This window comes from Microcebus murinus, chromosome 29 (assembly GCF_040939455.1).
Source record: "Microcebus murinus isolate Inina chromosome 29, M.murinus_Inina_mat1.0, whole genome shotgun sequence".
NCBI classification, from domain to species: Eukaryota; Metazoa; Chordata; class Mammalia; order Primates; family Cheirogaleidae; genus Microcebus; species Microcebus murinus.
In genome coordinates, this window is record NC_134132.1 from 6,215,219 (window position 1) to 6,237,458 (window position 22,240).

A 22,240-nucleotide genomic window follows, 5' to 3' on the forward strand; every position below is an offset into this window, starting at 1 on the left:
CCCCCCTGCCCTTCCCCCCTCGCTCTCTGTAGAAGACTGTGCTTCCTGATCACACAGAGGACAGAAGCCATCAGACCACGGGTCTCCCACTTCTGCCACAAAATGTACAAACTTACCTGCATCTGCCTCTGTTGGGGACCCCCCTTGCCTGTGACAATGTGAAACTTTCAGAGACCAAAAAAAAAAAAAAAAAAAGGCACAACTATAAAATAAGAGTCATGTTTTTTTTTTTTCCAACGGGAGAATGAAACCATTTTATTTAGGGGAATGTTAAAACAAAAGCCATATACAATTTGTAACAAATACAACTGTTTGTTCCCTAGTCCTGAATAATTACAGTATATACAGATTCTGTAAGGCACTGGTTTCCCAGAAAGAACACAAATGAGTCTTCTTTTGAAAACAGACAACAAAACCCCTGGAGATTGCCAACTTTTTCTCCAAAAAAAAAATACAGCGTTGTGTTTTTTTGTTTGTTTGTTTCATTTTGTTTTACACAAGAGGAATCATAACTGCTAAATGAAATCACTGCTGATGCCGTCTCTTTCATTCCCACTGCTACGTGACTCGGTTTGCTAAGCAGATAGAACTACTAAACATGTTCAAGTTTGAAAAAATTAGACTTTTCTCAGTGCTTTTCCACCCACAAACAAAGCAAACCAGAACAGACCAATAACATAAGACTCCTTATGAACATGCATGACTGTAGGAACATGAAATTCGGGCATTATTAAGTACTTGCTATCCTTGATTACACACCAATTGAAATGTGCCCAAAAATGCCTCAGAGATAAAAATCCCAGCATGTTTTCTAAGAAGCTTTCTGTTTGGGGAGTTCAAAAATTGTCACTAGTGATTTTGAGGGTGTTTTCCAGGAGGTCAAAAGCCTGTCTCTCTGCATACATACTGTTCATAGCGCTTTACTTGTAATTTAACAGTCTACACTCTTTTATAAATAAATATTATGCTTCATTTAGTACTTTTATCATCCATAATATTTTACTCTCTAATCCACATAATGGAGTTGACCCAGACTCCAAACTGAACATAATATTTATATATACATATTTATATAATATATACACACATAAACTATAAACCTGAACATCTCAGCATACAAAACGTATCTAAACAACTAATAATTTAGGATTCCCTTTGCAGGGGAGGGGTTAGAAGAAAATCTTAGCCTTTGAAATCGTCCTGAAAGTAAGCTGGCAACTACATTATTAATTTCCAGGTTCTCGCTTATTTGAGTAAAAGATAAAAACATAAAGATAAAACAAAACTCACCTCTGAGCTGCTAGACATTTTAAGACGATAAAGGATTACTGGGAAATGAATAGGTAGTCTTTAAGAACAATTTAGTATTCTCTAAGTAAAGTGGATTTTGGGAAAACAGAGAGAGAAAAATCTATTCCTAATTAAATTCTTGTCTCATCGAGAAACTATAATAGCTAAATGGGTCTTGTTAAGTATCTCAGAAATACTTTTAAAAATATTCATAGTGAATAAGTCAGGTCAGGGATTAGAAAGCAAGCTAATGATTTTTGCCAAAGCAACCAAATAATATAGAAGAAATTTGAATACTATTTTTAATTTCCTCCCATTCTTCATTGGAATCCACACCTCCTTAGGAATCTAGTTTACTTTTTAAAATCATCACTTCTGCACCAAATATTCTGATTTGAAGTTCAAGTATTTACCAAAAAGAAAACACAATTGTAGCTAAGAGGTTAAACCCAACCTCACTTAAATTTAGGAAAAACTCAAAAAACACAAATGTGTCCTCACTTAACTGGCATAACTACTTACTTATTTGTTTGCAGAGGGTCTGTTTATAGGCACTGCAGTTGCTCTCCAAGGCTCAGATGATTAAAGTTCTAGCTACGTACTAAACTATCACAAACAATAGAATTTGACACAAGAGAAAGGAACATTGAAACACTGCTACTGAGGTTATGTTAACATCGATCAAAGCAGCATTCCGATTACAATTATATTTAGAACCAACTGTTTTACTCTTTTAAGAAAAACACAAAATTTTTTTCAAACTCAAGGATTAAGAAATTCCTCCCTATGGCTTATGGGACTATGAAGCACTGGGGACAGAATGCAAAATGTAGAATGCTGTGTGTCTCCTTAACAATTCCCCCAAACTGTGAGCACAGCTCACAAACACTGGTGCTTTGGGATGTTTTCTGGATGAACGAGTCCACCAGCTGCAAGCCTACTCCAGAAATAAGGAAAGTATTCTCTTTTCCTCATGCAGCTGTCAAATTTTCCAGAATCCTCCATCCTTCAGTCAGTCACCCACCAGTGGTGAAAATGCGCTATAAAACACTGCCCCCTGGAGGATTTTGGAAGGAATGTCTCTCTTTTTTTTTTTTTTTTTTTTTTTTTTTTTCATGGGGAAAGTACTTCCAAATTCTTTCCTGACCACCATAGAATTTCTAAGCAGCAAAAGAAAAACCACAATAAGGAAATGTACATGAATCGAGTTGAGAGGCATGTGTGCGACTGGAAACTTCACTATACTTGTACTGCTAAGGAATACCAGCCCTGTCGATGATTGTACCCATGTTGCTCCACAGCTAAAACCCTGGAAAGCTAAGTAGGTAAAGAGATGTTTTGCACAAGTGCTACAGGAAAGAAAAATTAATAAATTAAACAGTGACTTGAACAGCACGAGGATAAAAATGAGTCAGCATGCCTTCGGTGGGAAATGGTCACTGAACACATACATCCTCCATCTCTATGTATTCTAGAATAATAAGTCACAGCTGCCACTATATTCTGTGGTTTCCACTGAATCTCTCCGCTGTCCCCTCTGTAGGTTACACTTGCCTATTTTTAAAAGAAAATTTAAATTAACTTGACGGATGCCTCCTCTCTAATCTTTTACCTCTGACACACTAAAAAGAGTAACAAAAGCAAACTATCCTTCTCTCTATAAAATAAGGTAGATGTACTTTTTTCCCTTGTGCTTTTGAGATTGGCTCCTTTGCATATATAAGCAACAAACCTCTCCCCCCTCGCCCCCCTCCCCTGTGCTTGTCACTTTGACACCTTCTTCTAACACTAGAGCAAGTGATCTCTATTTTAAAGCACTTTTGTCTGCAACGCAAATCATGGCAATTTTCGTTAAGATGGAGCCTTTGATTTGAGGGATGCTCAGAAGCATGCGCAGGCCCGACTCTCTGCACATGAAAAAACGCCTTTGCGTTTAATCAAAAGGGAGGAATTTTACCATAAAAACGAACACCTAAACGTAATCAGAAGTGGTTCTGAGCAACACCCATCCACACTTCTATTAGAGTCACATAAAACCTTCATTTGTTCCATGTCGTCTGAAGCTGCGAAAGGCCACCTGCGGGCCACCAAAACGTGGTCCCAGACAGGTGGCGTTGTACCCAGGTGCTCTATTCACATTGCTGGGCTGGCCGAAGGGGTCTGAGGAAGCCGGGGCGTGGGGCGGGGGCTGGGGTTGTGTTATTAAGAAGATGAAGTCCAATCCAACGCCACCCACTGGCTTTTGGTTTGCAGAGTGTAACGACATTGTTACCAATGGAAAAAACACCTATTTTAATTTACCTTCCAGTGGAGCTTTCTGGAAGAAGCTTTGTTGTTCCTTAGTTAAACTATACTAATATCACCCTTAAAACACCCACATTATTTGTTTTATTTTGGCAAAAATTAAAGCATCTTTAAAAAAAAAAAAAAAAAGAGGCAATCCCAAAATACAGGGCTTTCTTAGAAAGCAACATGCATCCTATATCTTGCACAAGGTACCCACGCGGGTCAGTCTGTGCTTCCGGGAACGTGGCTGTCACTATCCTGGTGGCTCCCTGAGAGGCGAGGGCCACACCCGCGGGGTGGCAGGACGGTGTCCAAGGCCGGCACACCGAGGATGCTCCTTTGACACCTGCGCTCCGCCCCCAGGCAGAAGGGTGCCCGTCGGCCACGTGCAGAGACGCCCACTTCGGCTCGGCCATCAGAGCTTGATGTCCTGCGACTCTGACATCTTGGCAAGCGTCTTCTTCACGCGCAGGGCCGTCAGCCTGGACGCGGGGCTGTGCGCCCAGCACTCGGACATGAGCTTGCCCATCTGCCGCAGGCACTGCGGGACAGAGGGGACAGACAAGGAGCAAAGTCAGAGACACGTGCCACCGTGCACCGGGCACGAGGTGCCTTTCTCATCTTGGACTCGCCAACTTCGAATATCACTTTTTAAAGGCACCCTTAAGACGATGTAGAATAGAAATTCCACTAAAAATTTTCAATGCTAGATTGGATATGAGGAAAACAGACTGCTATTTCTTCTTCATTATAGGAGCAAGCAGCTCATTGTAGATGGGTGTGTCTGAAGTCAGTAGCAAGCAAATGTAAAAATACCTGGGGCTAGGCAAAGAATTTTTGAAGAAGACCCCCCAAAGCAATCACAGCAGCAACAAAAGATAGATAAATGGGAGCTGCTCAAATTAAAAAGCTTCTGCACAGCCAAGGAAACTATCATTGGAGCAAATAGACAGCCTACAGGATGGGAGAAAATATTTGCTCTCTACACACCCAATAAAGGGCTGATAACAAGAATCTATCTAGAACTTAAAATAATCAACAAGAAAAAAATCAAACAACCTCCTTAATAAGTGGGCAAAGGACATGAACAGAAACTTTTCAAAAGACGACAGAATAATGGCCAGCAAATATATGCAAAAATGTTCAACATCTCTAATCATTAGAGAAATGCAAATCAAAACCACAATGAGATATCACCTAACCCCAGGGAGATTGGCCTCTATCAAAAAAATCCAAAAACAACAAATGCTGGTGAGGATGTGGAGAGATGGGAACACTTTTACACTGCTGGTGGGACTGCAAATTAATATAATCTCTGTGGAATAGAATTTTGACATACCTCAAAGAGCTAAAAATAGAAATATCATTTCATTCATTCGATCCAGCAATAGCACTATTAGGCATCTACCCAAAGGAACAAAAGTCATGCTATAATAAAGACATCTGCACCCAAATGTTTATGGCAGCACAATTCACTATTGCAAGGATATGGAAACAACCCAAGTGCCTGTCAATTCATGAGTGGATTATTAAAATTTGGTATACATTTACAATGGAATATTACTCAGTTATAAGAAATGACAACTCTGGGAGGCCGAGGCAGGTGGATTGCTCAAGGTCAGGAGTTCGAAACCAGCCTGAGCAAGAGCGAGACGGCGTCTCTACTATAAATAGAAAGAAATCAATTGGCCAACTAATACATATAGAAAAAAAAATTAGCTGGACATGGTGGCACATGCCTGTAGTCCCAGCTGCTCGGGAGGCTGAGGCAAGAGGATTGCTTGAGCCCAGGAGTTTGAGGTTGCTGTGAGCCAGGCAGACACCATGGCACTCACTATAGCCTGGGCAACAAAGTGAGACTCTGTCTCAAAAAAAAAAAAAAAAAAGAAAGAAAAGAAAAAGAAATGACAGTGATCTAGCACCTCCTATATGCTCCTAGACTGAGCTTGAGCCCATTATCCGAAGTGAGGTATCACAAGATCGGAGGATTAGGGTCCACTTGTACTCGCCATCAAATCAGCACCAACTGATCAACACTATGGCACTCACAGGGTAGTGATATTTTCCAGGGTTTAGGGAATTGGGGAGTAAATTCACAACTAAGGGTCATGGTAAGCATTGTATGGGGGAAGGGCATGCCTCTAACCCTCGCTTGGGTGAGGCAAAGTCATAAAATGTAACCAAAATATTCGTACCCTCATAATATCCTTAAATTAAAAAAAAAAAAAGAAAAGAAAAAAAAATACCCAGATTTTAAAATAATTTTTATTTTAATAAATTTATTATTTATTATTTTATTTAATAAATTTTTTAAATAATTTTTTAAAAAATACCTGGATTCTCTATTCCACTCCACAGTCCCAGATTGTTTATAACACTTGATCACTTTAAATCTCTTATCTAATTCCATACGATTCAAACAAACATGATGATTCCTAACCCCCAGCTGTCTGCTACCATTATAGCACTGCACTGAGTCATTTCAGGAGATTAATGATGTGTGCACATCACCGGAACTTTCTCCCGTGTTCTCCGTGGTATGTCAATTATTGGTCTTCCTACTGAAAAGCACAATTTCACTTCATTAGAAATCCTCTGTGATGGGATTTCAAGTTACACCGATGCCCATAACCACTTTCAAAAAAAAATAATATAAAGCTTTCTGCACAGCTTGCTGGAAAACACATGTATTATTTAGCGTTTCAGTCACTAGACACAAAACCCATGAACCAAAGGTCACTTTTAAATGAATTTGACACTGAAGAGAAAAGTTTATAAATATAGTGTGCTGTGCATTTCTTTTGCAGTGGCTTTGGTACATGTTTGATAAGAGCCTTTTTTTATTGTCCCCTGGAGGGGGGGGGGCTTCAAACTCATCTCGAATGTTCCAGATGGCCAGAGAATGCCAGGACCGGGACCTGGGGAGTTTGAGGGCTGAGAGGGTCGAAGGGGGAGCATGGGGTGGGAGGAGACAGAGTCAGGAAAGGGAATCCTGACCCACTTGTTCTCCCCTTCCTAGACTCCTTTCTACACCTGCCTGCATTTCACCTCTAGGTCCTTAGAGCCTAAGGACAGTGGATCTGCTCAGATCACATCTCATCGTCCCTAGTGACAAAGACCAGCACAGGCAGGTGTCTCCACTCGGTAGATCCGCGTCGCTTCTGTGCATGGAAAACTCACTTCAGAGGCTTAACTTTTGCTCCCGTCAAAATGGTAGACTGGTCTGCATGGGTTTTGCTATGGAGAGAGATCGTCAAGCCTTAAAAACACACAGAGAGAACTAAGAGCCCTTATGACCATGTCGAGGTGCCATAAATAAATGAAATAATGTTACTCTGCGACACAGGCTAAATATTGATCCATTCAATATATTCTGGAAGTGGCAAAATAAAATTGGGAAAAAGGAAACATATACAGTACACTGATCTTCATCTAAATTATTGCAAAGAGGAACCGTCGCCACAATGAATTCCTATCGTGACTATCTAGAATTCCGGCAACAGAAGAATACTCTAGAAAGAAGTTAGTCACAGCCACACGGTCACCTCAGTCCTTACCTCGTCGCTGCTCCAGCGGTTGGGGAATGAGGGGCGTAACTTCTTGATGCACACGATCTCTCTCATGTCCTCGTAAGAGGGGTCGCTGGGCACGAGGTCATGATAGGGCAGCTGATACTCTTCCACGATACCTAAAAGTATGGTTTTCCCATTAGTCATTATTTTCTGTGAGGTAGAAATAAAAGTCTCACCAATAAACCATTCTCAAAGGAAGGTGCTTTCGATACTAAAGACAAAGCCGGGCGCGATGGCTCACGCCTGTAATCCTGGCACGCTGGGAGGCCGAGGCGGGAGGATGGCTCAAGGTGAGGAGTTCGAAACCAGCCTGAGCAAGAGAGAGACCCCGTCTCTACTATAAATAGAAATTAATGGGCCAACTAAAAAGATATGGAAAAAATGAGCCAGGCATGGTGGCGCATGCCTGTAGTCCCAGCTACTCGGGAGGCTGAGGCAGGAGGATTGCTTGAGCCCAGGAGGTTGAGGTTGCTGTGAGCTAGGCTGACGCCACGGCACTCACTCTAGCCTGGGCAACAAAGTGAGACTCTGTCTCAAAAAAAAAAAAAAAAACATACTAAAGACACGCTGAGGAAACAGAAAAAGTAACTCTGGAAAAAAATGTACCCAAAAAACACTTAATCTAATTTATAAAAAGATAAACAGAACGCTCAAAGGAAAATATTATCACAGGTCTTCAGGCCTTTCTTTCTAATTTCCAAAAGCTAAGTAAAACAATTTATTCCCAATTTTATAAAGGCCAAATTAATAAACAAATCTATATTAAATCTCAATGCAAATTTGGAAAATATATTCTGAACTCATACTGAATAATACGTGACTGTTTCTATTACTGTGGTATGAGATTATGAATATCATAATAAATTTGGTAACTTAAAAAAATGCCAGATTTACATTTTTTTTCTGCTTAATCATAAGAATTTGGCCTGGGCGTGGTGGCTCACGCCTATAATCCTAGCATTTGGGGAGGTAGAGGCAGGGGGATTGCTTGAGGCCAGGAATTCGAGACCAGCCTGAACAAGAACAAGATCCCATCTCTACAAAAAATAGAAAAAATGAGCCGGGCATGGTGGCGCATGCCTGTAGTCCCAGCTACTCGGGAGGCTGAGGCAGGAGGATCCTTTGAGCCCAGGAGTTTGAGGTTGCTGTGAGCTATGAAGATGCCACGTCACTCTAGCCTGGGTAACAGAGCAAAACTCTGTCTCAGAAAGAAAAAAAAAGTGTTTTCACACATTAAATATCTAGAAGCTTATATATACCCGAAAGTATTAACCCATAATTTTTTTAGGTTCAAGGATGGTTTGATTTTTATTTTCTCCTTTAAATCTTCTGTATTGATCCAAATTTTTGACAAGGAATACATTACTATTAGAAAAAAAAAACACATGTGTAGTTGAAAGAAGGGTTAAGAAATTACAGATCTATGCCATCTACACGAAAATGGCACTTACCACGCTAAATTCTATTGCATCTTTCCTAGTGCCTCATTTCCACCATCTTCCTCTTGTCCTTCAAAAATGCAGCGACTGTGTTTTCTTTCTAACCTTCTCAGATAAACTCCGCACGACACTCACAAGCAGCCCCGTCCTCAGAGGACGCTGCTCTGAACAATTGTTCGGGACCTCCCGTCCTGCCCACCCTAAATCGTCACTTACAGACTTGTCATTACTTTCCACCTGGAAAAGGCAATGCCACTGGCTGGCAGATTACACACTGTATCATTAAATTCACTGGGGTTTTGCTCTGGAAAAATCTGGGGTCTAGGCCAGGCGCCGTGGCTCACACCTATAATCTTAGCACTCTGGGAGGCCGAGGTGGGAGGATCGCTCAAGATCAGGAGTTTGAAACCAGCCTGAGCAAGAGCAAGACCGCATCTCTACTAAAAAAAAAAAAATAGAAAGAAATTAATGGGCCAACTAAAAGTATATAGAAAAAATTAGCCGGGCATGGTGATGCACCATGCCTGTAGTCCCAGCTACTTGGGAGACTGAGGCAGGAAGATCACTTGAGGCCAGGAGTTGGAAGTTGCTATGAGCTAGGCTGATGCCAGGGCACTCTAGCCCGGGTGAGAGTGAGAATCTGTCTCAAAAAAATAAAAAAAAAATAAAAATTGGGGTCTGTGTTATGTGCTTTCATGTAAACCCAAACCCATAGAGGATCAGAAGGTTCAGAGTTTTCTCAAATATTCCAACTCACCTGCTGTGACCACAGAGCTTAATTCTATGTGTCATGTATGTGAATATTTCCTCCCATTGTGTTTTCTGTCTATGAGATCATAAAATCACAGGCCCCACACAAGGGAGGCACGCTGCTTCATCCCACTTCTTCCTCTCTACTTAATTCTCAAGTCAGTGGCCCTGGAAACGCCTTGAGGGCCGGGACCGTATCTATTTAGTTCATCTCGTATTTTCCTTAGTGCTAACACTGGTGCTGTTACTCGAGAGACAGGTGTATGTGCTACCATATAATTATGAATTGGTCAAATTTTGGCTTTGAACTATAGAACTTACTCCTTTCTCCTTATCATGCAATCAAAATGGCCCACGTTAGCTGGCATTTAATTCTGTGTTTGCAATCTCCAAACTGTAGGGGACTGACATATATTTTCCTAGTTTAAGAATTAAAGTTAGTAAGTCATGTATGTGTTCTGCCCAGAGCGTTTGAAAGTAATGTGTTCCAGACAAGATCCTTGTGATAAACAAGGTTGTTGCCTAGAGGCATAACAAAGGACCTGAGTTGCAAGTAAGCAAGAGCTACCCCGCCCCGTGGCACTGGTCTGGGGGCCACACGATAAACACATTGTTCCTGTGATTGCTGCATACACCCCATAAGATGGCTGGTTAGTCAATGACGGGTAAGACTTGTCAAGGGAGGGGCGACCTAAGCCAGGCGCAGCTGCAGGGGATCAGCCAAAGATCTTAGGGGATCACCCTAAGAAAAGCTGGGGATGAGAAATCCCCCCTGTGACTTGTCTTGCCCATCCTTGCTAATCTCAGTCCATGATCTATGCCTAGTGAATAGAGCAACCACCTGGAAACCTTGAGCCAGGGGATATCTGCTTCCCTAAGGCTACGTATTCTGGAATTTATGGCTATCGCTGCCACGCCTGGGTAGTTATGTACAAGGAACTAACTTTAATCTTTTAGAATATAAAAATAAAACTGACCCAGTGTATTATTACTTGAGTCAACCATTTGTACATGTGTCCGCATTTTTCTTTGTGTTCTGTGTTTTCATTTTGTGTTCATCCTCCATCCTGTAAATGGGCCATGACACAAACTGTCTATCTCCCTTTTCCTTCCGGAGATGGAAAGATCTACATCTGGATGGGTCTCCTTCACCCAAAAATGCCTGCGCTAGAAAGATGAGCCCCACCAAGATGTCCAATATCTTCACAAGGAAAAGTGTTAGAGAATTTTGTGTGCTTTGCTTTTCTGGAAAAAGAAAAGAAATCATTTGTGGAGAGCCTATTATATAACAAGCGTGCAGGCATTTTATAAAATTTATCTTACTAAATTCTCACAAACACATTTATGAGACAGCATTATTCTCCACGCTATTCAGATGAGGAAACCTGGCCCTGGTGGCTTTCGTAACTTGCCCAGGGCCCTTCAGTTGGTGTGGGCAGAGCTGGGACTCTGAGGGACAAGGGAACATTGCGGTACCTTCTCGAGTCCCCATTTGCAAAGACAGCCCTTGCAAAGCAATTCACACTCTGCTGTGGACATAGAACTGTCTTGTTTCTAAGCTGAAAGTCATTTCTCCTGCATGAGACTGACAGGCTTTCTAATATGGGCTTCTTGTAGCCCCATTTGTTTTAAATTTCAGAGAAACATACAATTAGAAAAGTAATCTTACACTCTATTAGATCTTCAACATCCATAAACCTATCTTAATTAACCGAAAGCATATTATTCAAAAATATACTCTTTCTGAAGCATGCAATCAAGGCACACGCAATTCATTTATATTTTGGTTTCTTCTTCTGTTCTTCTTCGTACTTACGATGGGAGAGTCACTCACTCTCTGGTTACAGAACATTTTCTGTGTTGCCTTTCCTTTTGCACAAGAGAGTTCTCCCATTCAGAGAGAACGTGTTCTATTTCAAATTGCTTATAATAAGGCCCAGAATTCCCAAGGTGATTAAGAAAGCATGTATCACCGAACATGATCTTTCTACCAAAGTGTGAGCATTTGGTGATAACTGTTTCTTCTTTATATTCAAATATGACTCTAAATATGCTATGGCTTTACCAACTGAGATGAAAGTTATTAGTAATAATAGCTAACACATATTGAGTGTCGTTTATGCGCCGGGTAATTTTGATTCTCTTTACGTTCATGGAAACCACACAACTGTCTGAGGTACATACAGTAATTGGCTTCATTGTTAAGATGAGAACACTGAAACGAAGTTCACTAATTTGCCCAAGGTATCACACATAATAAGTAGCAGGTAAAAGAACAAATATTGCACTAGTTAAGTATATGCTGCACTTTCAGAATCCTGGCCAAGCTCATGCTTTAGGAAGATGAGTTCAAACTGGCCATTATGAGCAACAGCAGCAGCATTGAGGTTTTTTGTTTGTTTGTTTGTTTGTTTAATCAACACAACCATAGGCAGAATAAGATATCAGGGTACTTGATACAGAAAAGCCTAAGACTCAGCTTCTGACCCAAAAGATATTAGAATTTACTGGAAGATGGAATTAGGCTGCAATCGAAATAGTCCATGCAATAATATTTCTGAATGTTTAAAGATGTCTTCTTATTTATTGTAACTGGACTTACTAGGGAATCCTTATGTTTGTAGAAGAATTACCATGGATAGTAACAATATAATATGTTGATGTGTTAATTTCCTTTTGATAAAAAGTTATGTTTTCAAATTGCTTTTGAGGAAGTCTTACAGAAGAAACAGGGGAGAAATATTTTCGTCCTAGAGACATCTCTACGGAGGAATGCCGCGTCTACAGCGGGGCATTGGAGCTGGCGATGGGGCACAGCAAGGAGGTGAGGAGAAGCTGGAAGGGGCAGAAAACGGATGCAGCAACTGCTGGATCAAGAGCCCCAGAGTGAAATGAGACAACACACAGAACAGAAGAGGCTGATCATCGAAAAGGCCGGGGAATCTGGCAGTGTGTCCAAAGAGATTCATCAGTAGTAGGTAGAGAAAGGAGGCAGTCAGATTATTCTATGGTGTCGAATATCATGCCCTGGGAGGACTGTCATTGCATCAGTGGAAATAAAGGGGAAGAATAAAAGAAAACCTGATTTTGTAGATAATATGATAACTTTGATTTTGATCAAAGTTATCGTAGTAGCTCCAACCGTAGTAGCTTGTAGAACATGGTAGCTCCAGTAGATTTTCACAGATGTCACCGGTCCTTACCTCCTGATACACATCTCCTAGCGACCTCCCAGAGGATGAGTCCGAAACTGTACATGTCGGCCATGATGTACGACTGGAAGTGATTTCTGTTCAAGCTCTCGTCCAACACTTCCGGGGGCATATAGCGTTTGGTGCCGACTCGAGTGTTGGGGGGTATGTCAACTTCATTTGTGTCACTAAGGAAAATGTAAAGCAAAACATTATTAGCACTGAAGAGGACCAACAAATGACAAATCAAGGTGATTCTTTTTGTTTTGTTTTTGTATTTTTTCTTTTTTCTTTAATTTTCATTTTTTTCTATTTATTTATTATTTTATTGATTTTAGCGTATTATGGGGGTACAAGTGTTAAGGTCACTTATATTGCCCATGGCCCCCTCCCCCCTCGAGTAAGAGCTTCAAGCGTGTCCATCCCCCAAACGTTGCACATCTTAAACAAGGGTTTAGTGTAAGGTAGAAATGGAAAACCTTTCAGGAAAAAAAAAAAAAAAACACACACACTTTCTTGACATTTTCTCTCCAAAAGCTATATTCAGTATTCGTAGGTAAAAACTCAATATAGGACAGTTGGGAGTGGTGGCATGTGCCTGTAGTTCCAGCTACTTGGGAGGCTGAGGCAGGAGGATCCCTTGAGCCCAGGAGTTTGAGGCCAGCCTGGGTAACCTGGCAGGACCCTATCTCTTAAAAAAAAAAAAAAATTACATTAAAAAAAACAACAACAATGAAAATGAGATTTGGTCAGAATGAAGCTGCAATATATAAAATTGAATAAGTACTAGGTCAAATTTAAACTCTAAACAATCGCTAAATATCTATTAAATCGCTAAAAAATACCTTCCTTCTCTTCATATTTTTATAGTTTTGCTCTTAAAATGGGCATGCACACATGCCAGTTTGGTGTGTCTGAGACAGCATGTTTTAAGCCAGGCATTGTGAATCTCTTGGATCTCCAAACAAGCAAAAAAGGGAGTTGGGGCAAGGAGAGACCAACAATGACAGGTGAGTGTTTTTCTTTGACAGGGAGGGACAAAAGCTTTCTATTCTCACTTCTGTTGCATGATCAAAATGACATTTAGGTTTTTTTTTTGTTTTTTTTTCCCCAGAAAAAAGGAATAAAGGAATAATGGAGTACAATATCTTTAGCTTTTTGAAAATTTCAAACATGGCCCACTTGCTATTATTTCCCATAGCCTGGGAGAAAATTAACGATGAAGAGAAGCAGTGCAGTGGGCTGGGGGCAGAGATCTGAGCTCATAAGGTGACTAAATGGGATGAAACTTGTAAAATTCCTGTCCCCACAGTGCTAGGCACATGTTAGACACTGAGTATATACTATATCTCATCAGAAAGTAAAAGAACTAATAAGAAAAGCAGCAAACCCCAGGTTTGACAGATAAAGAAACTTTATAAAACAGAAAAGCTACAGAAATTCATTATTAAACCGAAGTTTGTGGGAAATCTTGGATAAACCTTCCTATCTCCTGATTCCCAAGATAAGTTTTTTTTGTTATTACACTCCACTGACTCTCAAGCATCTGTATGTGTTATTTCTTCTCAGTGTGGAAGACAGATTTGTATCTCAAATGCCACATTAATCACCCTGTGTCATAGACAATTAACGCCAAATGTCCCCAAATCCTACCTGTTTTGGGAAAGGAAAAAAAAAGCCTCTGGGTTTGATCTTTTTTTGTCTCAATCTCTTCGAAAACATAAAACATGTAGTGTCATTTGGGAAAATTTCAGGAGTGGCAGATATCCCTCTGTATATCTCAAAATGATTTGTATTTATTTACTAAAAACATAAATATAAAGCTTCATTTTTTAGAACCTTTTAAAATTTACTTCAAGCTAAAACCCTTAGTCTGTTTCATCAGTAGTCATTAAGTTCTTCATGGTTCTCTAGGGGCAACAACTAGCCTCTTTCCCTAAATAAAAGTTGAAGAGTTAAAAAAAAAAAAAAAAAAAAAAAAAACTTAAAGTGTAAATTTCTTTAGAAATGGAAAAAAAAAAACTAAACAGCTGATGTACCTGACCATCTACAAGCATAGGTCCTAATGTTCTGGGATCTCTTCTAAAACTAGGAAAAGAGTTAAAATGTTCATTCTCAGTATTTGCTAGCATGATGTAACAGAAAAATGTCATTTTTGTTCGTGTTTTTAAACAGTGAATGGCAAGGGAGGAAAGTATGCTGAGAAGAGGCTTAATGGTAAACAGGGACATTTTTTTTTTTTTTTTGAGACAGTGTCTCACTCTGTCACCTGGGCTAGAGTGCCATGGAGTCAGCCTAGCTCACAGCAACCTCGAACTCCTGGGCTCAAGCGATCCTCCTGCCTCAGCCTCCCGAGGAGCTGGGACTACAGGCATGCGCCACCATAACTAGCTAAGTTTTTGTATATATTTTTAGTTGGCCAATTAAATTTCTTTCTATTTTTAGTAGAGACGGGGGTCTCACTTTTGCTCAGGCTGGTTTCGAACCCCTGACCTTGAGTGATCCTCCCGCCTCGGCCTCCCAGAGTGCTAGGATTACAGGTGTGAGCCTCTGTGCCCGGCCCAAATATCAGATTTAAAACATGCTGCAAAATCTCCGCTCTAGCTATGTGGTCACCTCTCTCCTGCTACTCTACCTGCCGACAGCTTCCATCTGAGCATGCAGTAGGCGTGCCATTAATGTGTTGCCTAATTTATAATCTTTAATCGTTAGAGGAAGACAGTGGTTGCCTCAGGCAAGGAATCCTGGGTTCTGTGCAGAGAAGACAGGCATGGGGGGTTGTGGAAGAAGCCTACGGGCCTATACTATATTCCAAAATATGCATTAGGAAAGGAAACCAGCAATGGTGGTGGACAGGCCCCACTGGAGTGCATTCAGAAAGGCCAAAACTATACTTGGCTTCAGTTGATAAAGATATCAGACAATTCAATTCCATCCTTACTCTTAACTCCTTTATTGGGATTTAGGAGGTGAGGAAGGGATATTGGAATGTGTGATATGGAGACATCTATCAGATAACCGAAAGGTCATTGTCATCTAATGATAGAACTGAGATTTGCAATGTCTGGACTCAACTCTCTTTGTCCCCAACATCTCAGATACACACAAGGAAGGGTTTTGAATGTCCATCAAATGCCAAAAAACCAGTTCCTTATAGAGGTCAAACACACTCAAGCCCTACCACCTCTCCTCCCCTTCCTCTCCCACCCTAGGTTGTTTTTCTTGGTAGTATCTGAATAAATATCTGTCTTCCAATTTAAGATTATATCCTTTAAGCTCCAAATATTTGTCATAGTCATTTGGCATGTCCCTAAAGAGTAGAGCCCCAGCCTGGCTACACTCAGAGTGTATCTTGCCCATGGCAGGCAAAGAATACTCTTTCAACGAAAGAAAGAAAAGGCCAGTCTACATTGAACTCTCTTATGGATAATTTAAACAGAAATTTAAAAATCTCTGTTATAGACAGGCCATAAAATGAGAGTTTACCAATATCTGGGAGGATACATACAATTTTGTTAAGCAAATTAATTTTGTAAATTAATTAGCACTCTGAACCTAATGGAAAAGGCCTTTAGCACTACATTTAAACAACAAACATGCCAATGATAGGTCATTCATATCTGATACTACAAAGTGTCAGGTACTCCAAAACATACAGCTCTGCCCCTTCTTCCCTAAGCCATGTGTCTACACTTGAAAATAATTCAACTACATTTCCTTCTTAGATTCTCAGTAACATCATCTTACCTGGTTCCCGAATAATGGCAGAGGAAAACTGACCTTGTATTAGTCTTCAAGGCCAAAAATAGAAATTAAAGTGATTTACAACTAGGGCACCAAGAATACAGGAAGAAAAGGAGAGCAGGAAGTAGACGGCCAAGGAGGGAGGAGCGGGGAGGGAGGAGGAAGTAGAAAGGGGGGAAGGACATTCTGTTTGCTCCTCTTCTGGTCCATTGTGGGGGGAGGATGTAGAAGGGGGGAGTGTGAGAAACAAGGTCAGCAAGAAAAGACACATGGAGCAAGGGGTGGAGAGTCGGATAAAATAACTCTAAACCCACAGTCCTGTGTGGTGTAGTAGCAACCTACATATGTAGTCAGCTTATAAAATCATATACAGAAAATAAAGACAGAATGCTGGTTACTTCTGGGAGGGACAGGAAAGGGTGTACAACAGGGCTATATCTTCAACATTTTATTTCTTTTCCAAAAGAAAGACCAGAGAAAAATAAGGTGCCTATTTAACAGTTGTTAATATTAAATTATTGCATGGGTATCTCTCTTATTATACTTTTCTGTATGTTTATAATATATTATAAATAGACATATATATTATTACATATACCTTATTAAATGTAAGTAGAAAGAACGTAGGAGGTTCAGGAACTAGGAAAATGTAAACTTTAATGATTAAGGGGTAGGTTACAGGCATGAAGAGCAGAAGACCCCAAATGATCTAAATAAACTGGACAAAGCAACAGAAAACGTGAGTTTCTACCAAGGAGAACTGAAAACGTTTCCTCAAAAATGTGGGTGCTACAGTCACCATACGAGAAACGTAATTGCTTTTCTTTCTTCCCACGGAGAAGGGCTGGAAATATTTGCACAAAGGGGTCGAGCCTGAAAAGATGGTCTAGAAACTTCCAGGGGCAAATAATTTTAACCATTTATACTTTTACAGTTAACATTCCCACTAAATCTAACATGCCTTTTGTCCCTGTTACTGTGAGTGCCAATGAGATACAGATCTACGTAGAACCAGAAAAAAACAATAATTAAAATTTGAAGACAATAAAATAAATTAAGGGATATCAGGTACATTCCTCTCTAGGAAAAATATCTCTCTTTGTTTTCGAATCATACTTTAATGGGTATTTTTCCTCTACAAACATTAGGGACGGTGGGGCTGGAATAGGATAAAGTTAAAATATCTACAATTTTCTGAATAAGAAAGGAACAGAAACTTGACAGGCAGGGAGAAAGTGGGGAAACCAGGTAGGGAGAAAGGGGTTCTCTTGTTTTGGGCTAGAGTCATGATAAGATGTTAGGCCCTGTAGAAAAAAAAAAAAAAAAGGAAAAGTGTCCTGGTGGCATGAATTTTAGGACTAAATTTTATGCAATAACTTCCAATGGTAAGGCTCTTCCTTCTGCAGTAAAGAAGTCTTCCTTGAGCTGGTGGCATTTGGGGAACAGAAGAACTGGGAGTGACAACATGTGAAAAAGGAACAAGCACGTGGGAGGGTAAGGATGATACACCAAAGAGGAAAAGAAGTCCCTTACCATTCCCAGGTGAACGCTGTGAACGACACTGAGGTCCCACTGGACCAGGTAGGAACGGGCGTGCTAAAATCTAACACTGCCCGTACAGAAAGAGGCATGAAAACCAAGTTCATGTTCCTGCCCCCAAATCCCTCGGGTGATGGTTAAGAGGAGGTCTACACTGGTGATCAAAGGGCTTCCTAAGTGTGTGGACACTCCGAGTGGCTCTTCTAACCCAGAGAGGACACAAAGCAAGTGAGAGTCCTCAAGCCTACTGCTTTGGGGCTGGAACGCAAAGGAGAAGACTTTGATAGGGAAAGAGAGAAGAGAATGACAAGATACAAAACTAAGATGCACTCGGATGTCGAGTGTGACTCAACACAGTGAGCATCGGTAGCAGCTCCTATGTTAAGCTACACGTAGTTTCACCGTGGGGGGAAGGGGGATTTTTGTCCATTTTTCCAGTATCTTCTCTTGTTTTCATTGGCATGAAAGGAAAAGTAAAATGTCAATGCAGAGATGGTACACTAACTTCCAGGGGTAGATTATTCTCCACTAACTTAGAGCAACGTTTAGATGGAAAGCTCCATGCAATCACACCTCACCCTAACAAAAAACACAAAGATTGTGTTGTTTGTTCTAACAGCAAAATCCAAGGAGGAAGAAGAGAGACGATTTATATTTGCAAAACATGTGAATGTAAACCAGGTCTTCACGTGGGTGAACGCTTCCAAAAACATCACACCGTGAAAAATTAGAGAGATTACAAATTACTCTTTGAATGCATCAATAATTCGAAATATTAAAAAATCCAAATAAATAAGTGTGTATAAAAAGAAACTCCAGTTTTTTATTTTACTGCCCTGCTTTGTAAAATCTGGGGTATTTAAAAAATTAAATCCCGAGTAGAATAAAGGAATTGAGAAAAAAGCAAGCGAGTGCAAAGGGTTAAAAATATAGTATCTCTATTGGCCTCATATTATATTAAGTGTTTTTCATATTTATTAAACTTCCTAATTATAAATCCATACCGGGAAATTTGGCAAAGAGTGTTACATTAAAAAAAAAAAAGAAAGAAAAAGAAAAAGAAAAGAAGCCCCACTGTTTGATTTAGCCAAGTGCATAGTCCCCACTGTACCATAAACTGGAGTAAGAGTTGCATGAAAGTCACTAGCAGAGCCCACGTGGCTAGGAGGGGCCCAGGCCTGGGGCTGGCAGCTCCAGCAAGGTGGCCCCAACTGGCAGAGCCTGTGACACGTGGGTGGTCCTCAGGCTGGGCAGGGCTGAGGCCTAAAACACAGAAGGGACAGGGGCAGAGAGGGAGGAGGGAGGTAAAAAAGCAACGGGAGAAGCAAACATTGGACGTCTTTAATAATCTGAAAAGCTCTTTAAAAAACAAGGGCTGTCCTCTAAAGAATGCGTGACAGGAGGAAGGGTGGCAGGAAGACATTCGAGGCCGTTGGTTTGCTTGGGGCTTGCAAGTGATGTCTGAAATCAGCCGCATGCTACCTCCACTGCAGAGTGTTCAATCTACCTCCTAGAAAGACTCTTTTACCCCCCAAAGCATGGAAGATTCTGGAAAGTCTACAGAAGGAGGAGCCCCGTGCATCTTGTTGTGTTCGGTGCCGCATCCTGCAGGCAGCTGCGCAACTGATTTGCAGACCTGGCAGGTGGTCACCAATGAGGAGGGTTTTTTGCAACAATTTTCATCAGGATTCCACATTGCAATGATCAAATCCTGAGAAATCTCAGAGATTCTTCTAAAACAGAACTCTGGGACTAAAAACTCTTTAATAGAAGGTAGACGGGGCTGCAGAAACCCCTGCCTGCAAGAGTGGACTCCGCCACTCATGAGCTTAGTTCTGTGATTTCTAGAAGTCATTTAGCCACATCGCTTTGAAACAAACCAGTGAGTGTATGGACCAAAAGCAGGGCTAAGCATAATGACATCAAGGCCGGGCGCGGTGGCTCACGCCTGTAATCCTGGCACTCTGGGAAGCCGAGGCGGGAGGATCGCTCAAGGTCAGGAGTTCGAAACCAGCCTGAGCAAAAGTGAGACCGCGTCCTCTACTAAAAATAGAAAAAAATTAGCTGGACAACTAAAAATATATGGAAAAAATTAGCCGGGCATGGTGGCACATGCCTGTAGTTCCAACTACTTGGGAGGCTAAGGCAAGAGAATCACTTGAGCTCAGGAGTTTGAGGTTGCTGTGAGCGAGGCTGACGCCACAGCACTCTAGCCTAGGCAATAAAGTAAGACTCTGTCTCAAAAAATAGAAATAAAATTTTTTTAAAAAGTAAAAAAATAAAATTAAATAAAAAAATTAAAAATTAAAAAAAATTAAAAATAAATAAATAAATAAAAATAAAATAAATAAAATAACAAACAAAAAATAAAATAAATAAAATAAAAAATAAGAAATAAAATAAAATAAAAAAATAAAAAATTTTAAAAATTAAAAAATTAAAAATAAAATAAATAATGACATCAGAAAGACTCAGGACATGCAGCACCCTCTGGGCTAGGCCACCCCGTCTCTTCTGCACTTGGACAATTTAACAGTCATCAACTGCAAGATGAATACGACAGCCTCGTCTTCATTGTAGGTTTAAAATTTAATTCCTGAGATCCCTAAGCCAGGATTGATTTTCCCCATAAGAAAATATTTTATTCTGACGCTGAAGCGTCAGAGGGGCCACGTGACTCTCCAGGGTGGAAAGTGACAAGCTTTCTAAGTCCCTTCCAGAGTCATGGTTTTCTCCTCCGGGGAGAGACGTCGGGTGGCGGTGAAGTGGGCCCGCACGTCACCTGGGTTCCATCTCTGCTGAGCAGGAAATGCACCAGCACTTACGTCATTTTCCAGAGAGTGCACGAAAAAACCAATACAGGACCAAAAAAAAAAAAAATCTATGAGCAGGAAATCTCTAAGGCACAACCTGTCCCTCTCTGTGGCTCTCAGCTTCCCTGGGAGCCTCCCAGAAGTGACTTGAATGCCTCAGAGACCACTTAGCGCTGCACGGAGACCAGGACAAAGATTAAGTTCTCATAGGAAGTTCACATATCAAGTCTGAGAATTCGGCACTGGGTTAGCTGTGACTCCACTTGTAATAAAACACTGTGTGTACACGTGCGCACACACACATACACACACACACACACGCACAAAATATAAAACAGTAAGGAAAAGAGCAAAAACCAAAGAAACATATAAAGCAGGGTCGAAAAGTTTATCTCAAACACTCAGAAGAGCAAACTTTGAAACACAGGAAATAAAAACACAAAAAAAGACTTCTGAAATTATCAAAAGCAACCTCCAATGAATGGAAGAGGGCACTGTGACCCAGGAGGATAAATGTCCCCCATGGGTGGGCCTCAGCCACATGGGTCTGCACAGCCCACATCTGGGCCAGCGGCTTTATCTCTTCCACTCCTGGTGAACTTGTCAATATACGCCATATAAATCTCAGAATTAGCCCTTAAGGTATCGCCCTCTGCTTTCTAGAATCAGGGTGTGCATGAAATTTGAGGGGGTCATTCAGTTCATTCCCCTTACATTAAAACAGAACCAAGTTTCATTGATATAATAGAGACTCACTTTCCTTTTTTGAGACCTAAAAAGAAGATCAGGTCTCAGTTACTTTGCTATTGCCCACATTTATTGATTCCAAACAATGTTAGAGTACCTATGATGGGTAACTCACTATGTCATGGGAAATGAGAAATAAATTAATTAATTGGGCATGGATCCTGTTCATAAGATACCCGATGACTAGTAGGAAAGATAAGGCAGGTACCAAAATAATTACCAAATCGGGCAGACAAGGGCCAGGAAATTACAACAGGACTACAGAAGATAGTGGCATCATTCTCAGCTGGGGGAAGAATCAAGTGACTTACAGGCAACTCTGAAATGGAATTAAGATATATGGAGAAACAAGGACATTCCATGCTAGGGACTGTGTAATTAAAAGCAAGGCAATAGCAAGCAGGAGAAAATGTAAGCAGTTCAGTTTTACGAAAGGAAGCATACAAATTGGAGAGTTTGTAGATTATAAAACTTGAAAGGCAGACTTAGTCCAGAATGTTCAGGATTTCAGGAGCTAGGAAAGAGGTGCTGCATTCCATCCTATAGTCCATATAGAATCATTTATCCCTTATACATAAATTTTAAGCAGCTCCTAAGTAATGGGCACTAGAGCTGCAAACTTGAACACCACGTGTGATCTACTTCCAAGGGTCTTACTCTCTGCTGGAGTGACAGGTAAGTAGCTAATGATGACAGTCCACAGTGTGAGAAATGTCACGGTAATGTGTACATAGTCACATTGGAGGATACAAGAATAGGGAATAACAACAGAAGATTTCTCAAAGGAAGAAACTGTGAAGACCGGTAGTAGTTATCTAGATAGAGAAGGGTATATGGGTATCCAGGTCATGACAAAAGCGTGTTAAAGA

The 22,240-nt window shown here is 40.7% G+C and overlaps 1 protein-coding gene across 3 annotated transcripts in view; it reads right to left on the reverse strand.

The window, feature by feature from the left end:
- Positions 1-229: 229 nt before the first annotated feature.
- Positions 230-22,240, reverse strand: part of BMPR1B (bone morphogenetic protein receptor type 1B) — a 353,247-nt gene continuing 331,236 nt past the window's right edge. For all 3 annotated transcript variants that reach the window (XM_075998762.1, XM_075998763.1, XM_075998761.1), the window contains 3 exons: positions 12,541-12,716; positions 7,134-7,264; positions 230-4,117 (listed from right to left, as the gene is read on the reverse strand). In XM_075998762.1, the coding sequence (XP_075854877.1) occupies positions 3,992-4,117; positions 7,134-7,264; positions 12,541-12,716 (433 nt within the window). In that variant the 3' untranslated portion in view covers positions 230-3,991. The remainder of the gene's footprint in view (positions 4,118-7,133; positions 7,265-12,540; positions 12,717-22,240) is intronic.